Below are 12,776 nucleotides of genomic sequence, written 5' to 3' on the forward strand. Positions count from 1 at the left end.
TCGTGATCTCACGGTTCATGGATTCAAGCCCCGAGTCAGGCTCTGTGCTGACAGCTGGAGCCTGGAGCCTGGTTCAGATTCTGTGTCTCCCTCTCTCTCTGCCCCTCCCCCTCTCATGCTCTGTCTCTCAAAAATCAATGTTAAAAAAATTTTTCTTTAAAAAGAAATAAAACACAACAGATAGTTAGGTGCTTTGTATAACCATTCTGTTACTCTGCCTTCTCTAAAATAACATTCTTAGAGTCTTCAAGTCTGATCAATATTCTGATCAAATCAATATTCTGATTTTATTTTTCCAGCCAGTGTGAAAACTTTTAACATGTGTTTGTGTGAGTCCGTACATATGCACATCATATGTTAACACATAGCAATATTTTGCACATTCACAAACTAGATAAAAAATATCCTTCTGAGTATAGTTTTAAAACTGGCTGTTTTTACCCAACATGTTTTTGAGATTTATCCATGTTGATACATGTTACTCTAGTTTATTTTAAGTGCTATTATTCAGTAGTATAAATATTCTACGATCTTTTTATTTTAATTGAGTTGACAATTAGATTGTATGTGTTTTTGCTAATATAAACTTTTGTTATGAATGATCTTCTGTGTCTACTTGTATATGAAGTTTCTCTATTGTATACCTACAAATAGAATTTTACTTTTTTTCATCTTTACCACATATTGCCAGATGGCTTTCTTAAGTGGTTTTATCAGTTTATACATCTATCAGCAGTGCTTTTAAGTTTTTTTCTTCACATTCTTATCATCCTTGCTTGCCAGTTTGATGGGTGTGAGATGATATCTCACTGAGATTTTTCGCTTTTCATTTTGTAAACTAATGAGATTAAGCATATTTTCATGGGTGTATTCACCATCCATTTTTTGTTGATTTATCTTTTACCCCTCTGAGTTACCTGCTTGCCTGTGTTAGTATAAGATTGTTTTTCCTTTTTTAGTTGATTACTGAGAGTTCTTTATGTATTCTGGATACTAGTCCCTTGTTAATTATACATGCTTCAGTTACTTTCTAGTCTATTTATAGTATTTCTGTTAAAGTTTGAAGTTTTACTCACATATATTGGTTTTTAAAAAAATGTTTGCTTTGGTAACCATGAGCCAGGTACTTTATGTATGTTAGTTTATTTAATGGGTTTTTTTTTAATGTTTTTTTTTTAAGAGAGGGGGAGGGGCAGAAAGAGTGGGAGACACAAAATCCAAAACATACTTTGGCCTTGAACCTACAAACTGTGAGGTCATGACCTGAGCTGAAGTAGGACACTCAACCAGCTAAGCCACCCAGGATTCCTTAGCTTATTTAATCTTATACCACTTTGTAATATATTATTATCTCTGATTTGTAGTTGAGGAAATGAAAGCTCTCTAATAGATGAGATAACTTGCTTAAGGCCATGTATGGAGTCAGAATTTGATCCCACGTCGGTCTGACCCACAAGGCAAGTGATCTGTGTCTTCTTATTATCTATTTGATAAATTTTTAATAAATTTATCAGATTTTTAATAAAACCTATTTAAATAACATGAGAAGCCACTGAGATTCATCTGATTTACTTTCTGGATCTAGTATTGCTTTCTCCTCCTTTTATGTAATCTACAACTTGCCTACATTTGATCCCTTTTAGTTGTCCAAAATGTAACACAATTAAACAAGAGTCCTCTGTTATAAAAATAAATAAATAGATGGATAGATAGATAATGTTTATTTATTTCTTTTTGAGAGAAAGGGAGAGAGGCAGAGAGAGATGGAGAGAGAGAATCCCAAGCAGACTCCGCACGCAGTGCAGAGCCTGAGATGGGGCTCGGTTTCACAAACCGTGAGATTATGATCTAAGCCGAAATCAAGAGTTGGACACTTAACTGACTGAACTGCCCAGGCACCCCTGTATTGGCTTTTAAAAATAGTTTATGCTTTTGTGTCTTGTTTAAAAAATTTGTCTCTACCTCAAGGTTGTAAAGGACATTTTCAACATTTTGTACTAAAGGCTTTGTGATTTTATCTTTTACATTTAATTAACATGTATTTTGCATTTGAAAGATGGTATGAGATTTGTAATCAAACATCCATATGTGTGAAGGTCTGTTTCTGAGTTCTCTGTTCTGTTCCATTTGTCTTTTTGTCTCACTCTGTACTAAAACCACACTTTCTTAATTACTAAACCTCATAATAATCTCTTATCTATTAGAATATAGGAAAAACCTTTTATATGTGCTCTCCTCTAAGCTTCCCAGATCCAATTCCAGTTTTAGATACCAGCAGAGTATTTGAGAATTCAGCTCAATTCTGACACTGTCTCCCCAGAGATAGCATCAGATTGCACAGGTTGAGGCTTTAGTCATACAAGAGTGCCTTCCACAACCTCCTTCAGATGCCAGTCACAAGCCCTAGCCTGTGCTTCTGACCTACTTGACAGAATGTAGGATAACACTTATTTTACTGGTTTATTTTATTTTATTTTTTTTATGTTTACTGGTTTATTAAAGGATAAGAATCAACAGCCAGTAGAAGAAATATATAGAGGGAGGTCCCAAAGAAAGGAACTTCTGTTCTCACGAACTTGGGGCCCAGCTCAGTGACGCATGGAAGCATTCTGGTTCTGCAAGTGTGGAGGCTTTCTGAAAAGAAATGAAAAACTGTCCTTTTGGGATTTTATGGAGTCTTCATTACAAATTCATGATTGACTAAGTCATTGGCCATTAGCTGATTCAACCTGCAGTCTCTCCCCCATCTCTGGAGGTGGGGGGGTTGCCGAGGGGTGGGTGTGGGGGTGTGTACTGAAAATTCCAACCCTCTAGTCACATGGTGGGTCTTTCTGACAACCAGACCCTACCCTTGGGTGACATCCCCAAATCACCTTCATTAATAGCAAGATAAACCATTTCACCTTTATGGCCCTGAGGAGTTTTCAGGAACTATGGATGGAGACCACATACATCTGAGAAATGTATTTTGGTCATCTGAACGAATTCTGAATTCTCAAATGCCTTAGCACGCCTTTTCCTTTTGTTCCTTCATTTGAATGAAACTTGTTTGCTAGTCAAGTTCTATGAGAATCCCTGTTGGAAATTTTTTTGCCCCTAAAGTAATCTCTATCCCCAGTGTGGGGCTTGAACTCAACAACCCTGAGATCAAGAGTCATATCCTCTACGGACTGAGCCATTCAGGTGCCCCCCTGTTGGAATTTTGATTGGAAATATATTGAGTTTACAGATTAAGGACAGTTTTCATCTTTACTGAATGAACTTTTCCCAGTCATGAACCCAGGTCTATCTCTTAATTTATTCAGATCTTCTTTTATGTCTTTGAGTTATGTCTTATAATTTTGAGCAAAAGAGTGTTACACCTTTTTTTTTTATTATTCTTAGATTAATTCCTAGGTATCTTACAGTTTTTCTTATATAAGTGGGATCTTTTTCTACTACATTCTCAAACTGGTCACTACTTGATTTTTCTTTGTTGATCTTGTGTCCAACCACCTCTTTAAGCCATTAGTCCTAATGGGGCTTTCTGTGCAGAGTATCCTATTTTCTACTAATAACAGTAATTGTTTTTCTTCCTTTTCAGTTCTTGCACCACCTTCCTTTTTTGTCTTTTCCACTAATTAAGATCTTTAGTACAGTTGAATGTTGCTGACTTTAATGGGAATACTGGTGTCTCACCATTAAATTTGGTTTTTGCTAAGAATTTTTTGTCATGAATGAATCTTGAACTTTAGTTAATGTTTTGGGGTTTGTTTGGTTTTTTTACATCTATGGAGGTTATCACATTATTCTTCTACAATCTATGAGGGGATTTTCTTTATGACACAGGCTACAACCAACATAAGCAAGTAGAAAAGAGGGAGGATACAGGAGAGAGAAAGGATGATCAATCAGTGGTACATAATACCAAAAAAAAAAAAAGAAGAAGGAATGGAATCTAGAGTGAGAGGAGGAATTGGCTTTTAAGATAGGAGAAGCACATCTTCCATTATAGTGGAGAAGGCACAGGTAGAGATAAAGATCGTTTTTCAGACTTGAAGCATGTAAAGATGGGGTGGTGGGGAGTTGAGTTGAAGGCAGAGTCATATGCTAAGAGTGAAAGAGGAGGACACAGTTAAGAATTATGCAGAAGATTAAAAAGTCTTTAGGAGAATAGGAGAACTAGTTGACTATTGAAATTAGGAAGATTTCCATTCAGGGATGAAGGCCCCATTGAGGGTTTTCACCGGGATTTTACAGCAGTACAGACTGCTTGATTATGTGATTGCATCCTCTCACTGCCTTCTAGTACTCAGCTGCTGAGATGCGAGATAGAGAAAAAGCCAAGCAGTTAGTTTTCCACAGGATTGTGTTTTCCAGGAAGGTACTATGAAAAGACAGTAAGGCAAGAGAACTTAGTATATAGAGTGTCAGAAAGGAAGATATATAATCTAAGCAAGGTAAGAAAGGAAGGAAGATAAAGTTTCTAAAATGGGAGTTTCAAAAGCTTGTTGATGGGTTGAAAGTCTCAGGGAAGCCATAGAACAGATATGTTGAGAATATTGAGCTGGAAAGATGGGAGGTTTTAGTAACGGGGTGAGAATTCTCTCTGAAGATGAGGACAAGGAACTTAGAAGTCCAGGTATTAGATGGATTGTCATTGGAATCAAGAGTGACAGCACTAAGTAGAGAAAGAAGATTTGGAACAAGATGCCAATGAGGTTTTCAGTTAACAAAGAGTAGTGACCACGGTTTTGTTACATAACTGCATTTAAGAGTGATACGAGATGGTATAGGCAGGTGGCCTGATCCTAGAGGGAACAGGAGATTTTGTGAGAGGGTAGAGGAACTTTGGTCTCCGGAAAGTACACTGGGCCAGGAGGATCATAGATTCCGTATCCTGACACTGAGGTCCATCGGCTTGAGAGCATTAACTTCTTTCACTTCAGAATGTAAGGTAAGGTAGCTTCTTTAAAGAAAAAAACATTTCGTAAAGTGATTGAGGGTATAGTAGGTTTTATTACCTAATATTTGGGAGTTGGAGGTAGCATCATAAAAGAGTTTGAAAGGAGATTAAGTAGAGGAAAAACAAAGTATTCTAAGATGAGAAAATAGAAGCGCATAGGTAATTAGCAAGGTGCATATTTTCAGAGATGACCAAGGAAAACAGGATTTTAATGCAACATAGAATTAGCTTGTCTTTAGGATTGCTAAGATAAGTTCCAGTGGCTCCTTGTAACTGATGGTGGCCTTCACACAGTGGAGGGAAGGCTGCCAGTTATAGTGAGGGCTTTGACTTTCTGTTTCCTCCAGAGCTTTCAGATGCTCCTAGTGGCACATCTTATTTAATGGAGATTTATGGTCCTTCATAAGAGATATAGTGGTTCCTCCTCAGGAGGTGAGGATCCACATGGTTCAGCAGTATGAGGTAAGGAAGCCTTTAATTTGGAAAGATCAGGATTGGTTAAATCAGAGATTTTTTAAAAGGACTTAAAGTATGCGCATTAAACATTTTACTTAAAGTTAAATGTCATACATTTTTTTTCTAATGTGCATTGATATACTGATCTTTTGAGTTAGGACCAAAACCTTTCCTTTTTTTTTTTTTTTTTTAAATGTTTTATTTATTTCTGAGAGAGAGAGAGAGAGAGAGCGTGAGCAGGGGAGGGGCAGAGAGACAGGGAGATACAGAATCTGAAACAGGCTCCAGGCTCTGAGCTGGCTGTCAGCACAGGGCCCGACGTGGGGCTCAAACTCACGAACCGTGAGATCATGACCTGAGCCGAAGTCGGACACTTAACCGACTGAGCCACCCAGGCACCCCCAAAACCTTTCCTTTGAATGTGGGTCCACTCATTGGGGTTTTTCCATCTTTCTACATCTTTCATACATCACATTGTAATACTTCATGTAGGATTTGCTTTTTGATTTCTTTATAGTGGAGTGCAAGATCTTTCTGGGTTTTTACAGTTACTTTTCTTGTTTTTTAGACTTGTTTTACCTATATATAACAACAGCTGTTCTTAACGACTGGTTTTCATTTCCTTTAGGTTTTGCCAAAGACTTAAACTTAGTTTTTATAGAAATAGCTCTGTTATTATATAGTCATCCCCTTGTATCTATAGGCAATACATTCCAGGATGCCCAGTGGATACCTGAAACCACAGATAGTACCAAATCCTATATATACTATGTTTTTTTGCTATGCATACATACCTGTGATAGTATTTATTAATCACGTACAATAAGAGATCAACAACAACTAATAATAAAATAAAACACTTGTAACATACTGTAATTAAAGTTATGTGAATAATAGTTAATTAATAACTAGTGCAAATAGTGTGGTGGATTTATAAATTACAAAAGTAATTTACTTTTAGGTACAATGCCAAAGGCATGATCCATGAAAGAGAAAATTGATAAGTGGGATTTCATTAATGTTGAAAATTTCTCTACAAAACACTGTTAAGAAAATGAAAAGATAAACACAGGCTGGAAGAAGATATTTACATATTGTATCTGAGAAGAGACTTGTACCCCAGATACTGAAAGGACTCTTAAAACTAAACAATAAACAACCCACTTAAAAAATGGGCAAAAACATCACCGAAGAAGATATATAAATGGCAAATAGCATATGAAAAGATGCTCAACATCATATGCCATTAGGGAAATGCAGACTAAAACAATGAGCTATCACTATTCACCTATTATACAAAGGTGAAAATCCAGAACACTGACAACAGCAGAAGCAGGCAAGGGTGTAGAACTGCAGGCACTCTCATTCATAGCCGGGGGAGTGCAAAATGACACACTTTGGAAGACAGTTTGGCACTTTCTTACCATATAATCCAACAATCACACTCTTTGTTATTTCTCCAAATGATTGGAAAAATTATATCCATATATTTTGCGCACACATGTTTATAGTGACTTTATTTATAACTGTTAAAACTTAAAGCCATCAAGATGTCCTTCAGTAGATGAATGGGTAAACTGTCGTATGTTGAGACAGTCCACTATTATTCAATAATAAAATGTCATCAAGCCATGAAAAGACATGAAAGAACCTGAAATGCATATTGCTGAGTGAATTAAGCCAGTATGAAGAGGCTAGATACTCTGCGATTCCAACTGTATGATATCTGCAAAAGACAAAACTGTATAAACACAGTAAAAAGATAAATGGTTGCCAAAAGAGAAATGAATAGATATAACAAGATTTAGAGCAGTGACGCCATCTTGTATGATACTGTAATGGTAGATAAATGGTGTTATATGTATGTCAAAACTAATATACCAAACCCCACACAACACAGAGTGAACCTTAATGTGAACCATGGGCTTTAAAAACGTGTCGGTTTTCATTCATCAGTCATAACAAATGTACTACACTAATGCTAGCTACTAATAAAAGGGGAAACTGAGAGGGAGAGAGTATATGGGGATTCCTTTTATTTGTTGTTCAGTTTTTCTGTAAACCTAAAGCTGCTCTAAGGTAAAAAGTGTTTTTTTAAGTTTTTAAATTTATTCTAAGAGAGAGCAAGCAAGTGAGCAGGGGAGGGGCAGGGAAAGAGAGACAACCCACGCAGGCTCCATGCTGTCAGCATAGAGGCCAATGCAGGCCTTGAATGCATGAATTGTGAGATCATGACCTAAGTCAAAATCAAGGGTCAGACACCCAACCGACTGAGCCATCCAGGCACCTCTGAAGTTTTATTTATTTAATCTTTACACTCAGTGTAGGGCTCAAACTCAAACAGCCCCAACCAGTATCAAGAGTCATAGGCTCTTCTGACTGAGCCAGCCAAGTGCCCCCAAAATAAAGTCTATTAAAAAAAAAAAAAAAAGCAACTGATTTTTATAAACACAGAGCTCAACTACTAGGAGTAAAACTGTAAGTGTACTACACAGAGGAACTTACTAGCTGTGAACATCTAATAGTCATATTCTTAATGGAGGAAACATCCTAGGTTAGACTAGTACATGGTAGAGATCAGCAAATGAGCTTTGAGCCATGAAAATAGTGTATGCTGTAGTGTGATGGAACTACCCTATAGAATAGTATGTTGTAAGCAGGGATAGGAGTAAATGGAGAAGAGGAACCAGAAAGGATAAGAAGCCTGAGGAGTGGCCAGAGGTCTGTAAGGACAATCATTAAGAGAGCAGTTAGTGTTTTAGAAACCAAGGGAAGAGTAAGTTTCAAGGAAGAGACATCAAGACAACAATGTCAAGTGCTACTTAGTTACTAAATAAGGTATGATTGATTCATTCAACAAATATTTAATAGTGAGCTGATATCTATAGACCTGATATACTGTCTCTGGCTCTGCTGAGGATATACAGTAGGTCACTGTATCCTGGTAGGACATTCACATTCCTGCCTTTATGAATTATAATCTAGTGGAGAAGACAGATACTACATAATAATGAAATGAGCAGGCTTCTGTGAAAGCATGTGGCTGGCGATGCTAACCTAGTCATTAGGTCTTGATGTTTAATCTAGGATCTGAAGAAAAAATCTGAGTTACTGAGGTGAGGGGTAGTTGAACAGAGAGGTCAAGAAATCACTGGAAATCTGAGAAAGAGCACACAGATTGTGGCCTGTCACCGTCAGGAGTTAGAATAGGCTTTTTGCTTTGCTGTACTGAAGAAATGCTGAGCTTGGAGATTTGTCTTTTATTTAAAAGTGTTTGGGGATTGAATTTTCCTTCAGGTTTTATCAGCCTTAACACTTCATTTTACATTCTTTTCCCAGGCATAGTAGTGGAAGATTGCCTAATTTTGCTCCAAAACTTGTTAAAAAACAACAATTCCAATCAAAATTTTTTTAAAGAAGGCTCATATATTCAACGTATGAAACCTTGGTTTGATGTTGGCGATGAAAATTCTGGCTGGTCTGCACAGAAAGTGACTAATCTGCACGTAATGCTACAGGTACACTATAGATAGGTATAACTATGACAAGAATTCTGACAATGTTCCTTTGAAAGAAAAGAAAATTACTTGTATTTAATAAATCTAGGATATTGAGTTGGTTTCCGATGGGATTGAAAGAAAACCTTTTAATATGAAGATTTGCAGTTATGCTCAGAGACAGAGATCCATTAACCCCTCCCTCCAACCCCTAGTAAATACACCCATGACTCCACTGCAGTAAATATTAACATCTGACAATTTTGTTTCATCTTTCATTCCCTTCTCTTGCCCTGCTAGATTATTTTTGGATTTATTTATTTATTTTATTTATTTATTTTTCAAGTTTATTTTGAGAGAGAAAGAGACAGAGTGGGGAGGGGAGGTGTGGGGAGTAGGGGGAAGAGAGAGAATCGCAAGCAGTGTCTGTGCTACAGAGCCTGACACAGGGCTTGAACTCATGAACCGTGCGATTGTGACCTGAGCCAAAACCAAGAGTCGGATGCTTAACTGATTGAGCTACTCAGGTGCCCTGCCGGATTATTTTAAAGCAAATCCAAACATATAGTTTCCTGATGGGTTTTGCACCCAGACAATAATAGGTTAGGTTGTTGATTTAAACTTTTTTTTTTTTTTAAATATTTTTATTTATTTCTAGGGGAGAGAGAGAGAGAGACAGCGCGAGAAGGGGAGGGCCAGAGAGAGAGGGAGAGGGAGACATAGACTCCGAAACAGGCTCCAGGCTCCGAGCTGGCAGTCAGCACAGAGCCCAACGCGGGGCTCGAACCCACGAACCGCGAGATCACGACCCAAGCGAAAGTCGGACGCTTAACCGACTAAGCCACTCAGGCGCCCCTGATTTAAACTTTTTGAATCTACTTTCTTCAGTTAAGTTTCAGTATAAATTTTAACCAAATGTTACGTTCAGCAAATAAATTCATTCAGTAGACATTTACTGAGAGCTAGGCACTGACTGCTAGGAAATGAATGATAAATGTCCCTGTCTCCAAAGATTAATAATCTGTTTTAAATCCGATATAAATTAAGCTGACAAATCATCTGCAATTTTATTTAAGCTCACTGGTGATGAATGGTAAAAGTGAAGACAATAGGATCCCAAATGATTTCTGCATCAGAGAAAATATGAAGTTTCTTGAAGTATTTTACTTATTCCTTTATTATTCCCTCTCCAAACCCTTCAGTTTACATACCAGCTTCCCAACTTACTGGCTCTCTGGTGATTCTTGTGGGTCTTTGAATATTTCTGAATTGTTCCTGCATCTCTGAAGTTGTTTTCCTCAAAACTAGATGGATAGTTTCTCCAGCAATTAGAGTCTGAGTATTGTTGCATGCCCTGGGAGTTGCCTACGTAAGATTGATTGGTAATTAGGGTGACCAGATGCCCCATTTTGCCAGGCTAGTATTCATTTTGTAATTATGAATAGTGTCCTCTTTCACTTCTAAAGTTTAGATAATAAATTATAGTTACCTTATATAGAATATGCCTAAAACCTGTTAGGAAAATATTTTACAGAAGAACATGGGTAGAGTATTTCTATTTTATACTCCCCACCTCATCCTTTCTACTTTCACATGTCAGTATGACATATTTCAAGACTGTTTTTCAACACGTTTTTTTGTACCTTAGAAATAGCATCCTAAGTAGTAAGCTTGATATTTTGCCCAACACCACTTTCTTAATAAAGGAAATTCCTCTAGAAAAATACCTTTCAAAACATGATTAGATAGAGTAAAGGGATCTAGCGATGTGCAAAAAGTTATCTATATCCTGCCAAGCAGTGAAAATTTAAACTGCTGAAGGAGCCCACTCATGCTTTATGGTTTAGAGTACTATGTAAAGAATTATTTTTGAAGAAGGTCAGTGTTTAAAAAGTACAGTACTACTTTACCAAAAAAAAAAAAAAAAAATTTAGACTCAAGTGCTGTGTGTAAACCAAAAAATACATTATTTTTACATATGTAGTATATTAAACCAATACTTAAATTGGTTCTTTAAGTATTTTTTACTTTTAAAAAGTAAATAAAATCTTGAAGAATGTAAATGTAAACTTCAAAATAAAGAAACTGAGTTTATCTCAAAGATTGAGTAGTTGATATATTCATGACTTCAAGGCCATAGATTATCTTCTGCTTTTCAGCCCACTACTGGGCTGTTTCCTTACAGCTTTATTTAGGGTTATTTGTATTTTCAGTTCTGTGTTATGCACCAAATGAAAATGCATCAAAAATGAGGATAAACACTCCTATTGGGATAGATAACATCCTAACTGGAATTATATCATTGCAGTTGAAATCATGCAGTTGAAATCATGATTGATCTTAAAAATTCTATAAATTGAAATTGATGTGTTTGAGGATATTCATTCAAATTTTACAGATTAAAATTTGGGGAAGCATGTTTTTGAAAAAATTTTTTATTCATAAAACACTTTAATTTTTCTTGGAATGACAGTGTTATGACTAGTTCTGCCTCCTATTCCTATAGGAATATATCCTTGTAATATCATTTTTTGAACAGATACTGCCAGCAACTCTCAGAAAGCTCATTACCTTATGAGAGAATCTTTTTCATTGCCGGGTAATTCTAGCTATTAAAAACTTAATCCATATAAAGAGTCAAAATCTGCCATCTACAGACTTCCCCTTGATTTGCTGTCTGGGAAAATACAAGTCTACTCCTTATGGTATTTTGCGTATTTGAATGTTGTTATTAAGTCTTCCCTTATGTTATTATCCTTAAAATAAGTATTCCCTCTTTCTTCAGTTACCTTTTCCTACTTCTCTGTCATTTAAAAATTGATAATTACTTTTTCTTTATTTACATCATCAATAAAGATACCCAACTGCTATTAGATGATACTAAGGATTATTGTTGATTTTGTTAGCTACAGTAATGGCATGATGATCATGTTTTTTAAAATTCTTTTTAGCCAGAGATGCATATAGAAATATTTATGGGAGAAGTGATAAATAGCTTGCCTTGCTTTAAATATATATTTTTTTCACATAAGGATAGGAGAATAAAGCAAAAACCAAAAACAAAAAAAAGCCATGGTGGTTTAACTGGAAAGGTCTTAAAGATTTGAACCATTATGTAATCCTAAAGCTTTTCTCTAGTGACATCAATGTATTAATCAACCCTCTTAATAAAATATTATAAAATCCCATTTGATCTTAATATACAAGATTTTATACACACATAGACTTATAAGTCTTGTTTTAAAATACAAGATATATGTAAAATTATTTTGAAGATGTAACTGTACTGAACATTTGTTTGGGATGACATTTTTTATGTTTCTCAGATTTCATGTTGAAGTTCAGACTAATCAGAAAACCATAAGGGTTTAATTACCATTAACAGTGAGGCCAACCCCTTGCCTAACCATAAATCTGCTACCATGTCTTCAGTGGTTAGTTTTGGTCTCTGTTTAAGTATCTCCAGTTTAGGGGGACTTTATCATACCTCAAGCCATTCTATTTTCAGACCTTCTTTATAATTAGGTAGTTCATCTTTACTTTGGTAAGAAATATACCACCCTTTTACTTATTCATTCATTCATTCATTCATTCATTTATTGGCTATAAAACATGTTATAAATACTGGGCCTGTTCCTTGGAATACAGAAATGACTGAGGCAGTTTCTACTCTGGGAGTTCACAATCAACTGTGGGAGACAAACTGGCATACTGTACTTGGTACTAAAACAGAACTATTGGCCAGGAGAGCATGAAGGGAAGAACACCTAGATCTGGCTGAATAGTTGAGGGGAATCCTTTACATAGACGTTCTTGTTCAGACAGATAATTTGCCTCAGGACTTTTCAAATCTTTAAAAAGAGACAACTTTTGCTTTC

The 12,776-nt window shown here is 36.1% G+C and overlaps 1 protein-coding gene across 2 annotated transcripts in view; it reads left to right on the forward strand.

Moving 5' to 3' along the window:
* The window catches only part of USO1 (USO1 vesicle transport factor), an 89,014-nt gene that overhangs the window by 50,028 nt on the left and 26,210 nt on the right, over nucleotides 1–12,776 (forward strand). For both annotated transcript variants that reach the window (XM_039230968.1, XM_039230969.1), the window contains exon 9: nucleotides 8,741–8,919. In XM_039230968.1, the coding sequence (XP_039086899.1) occupies nucleotides 8,741–8,919 (179 nt within the window). The remainder of the gene's footprint in view (nucleotides 1–8,740; nucleotides 8,920–12,776) is intronic.

Source organism: Hyaena hyaena, unplaced genomic scaffold, assembly GCF_003009895.1.
Source record: "Hyaena hyaena isolate Hyena2069 unplaced genomic scaffold, ASM300989v1 scaffold_54, whole genome shotgun sequence".
NCBI lineage: Eukaryota > Metazoa > Chordata > Mammalia > Carnivora > Hyaenidae > Hyaena > Hyaena hyaena.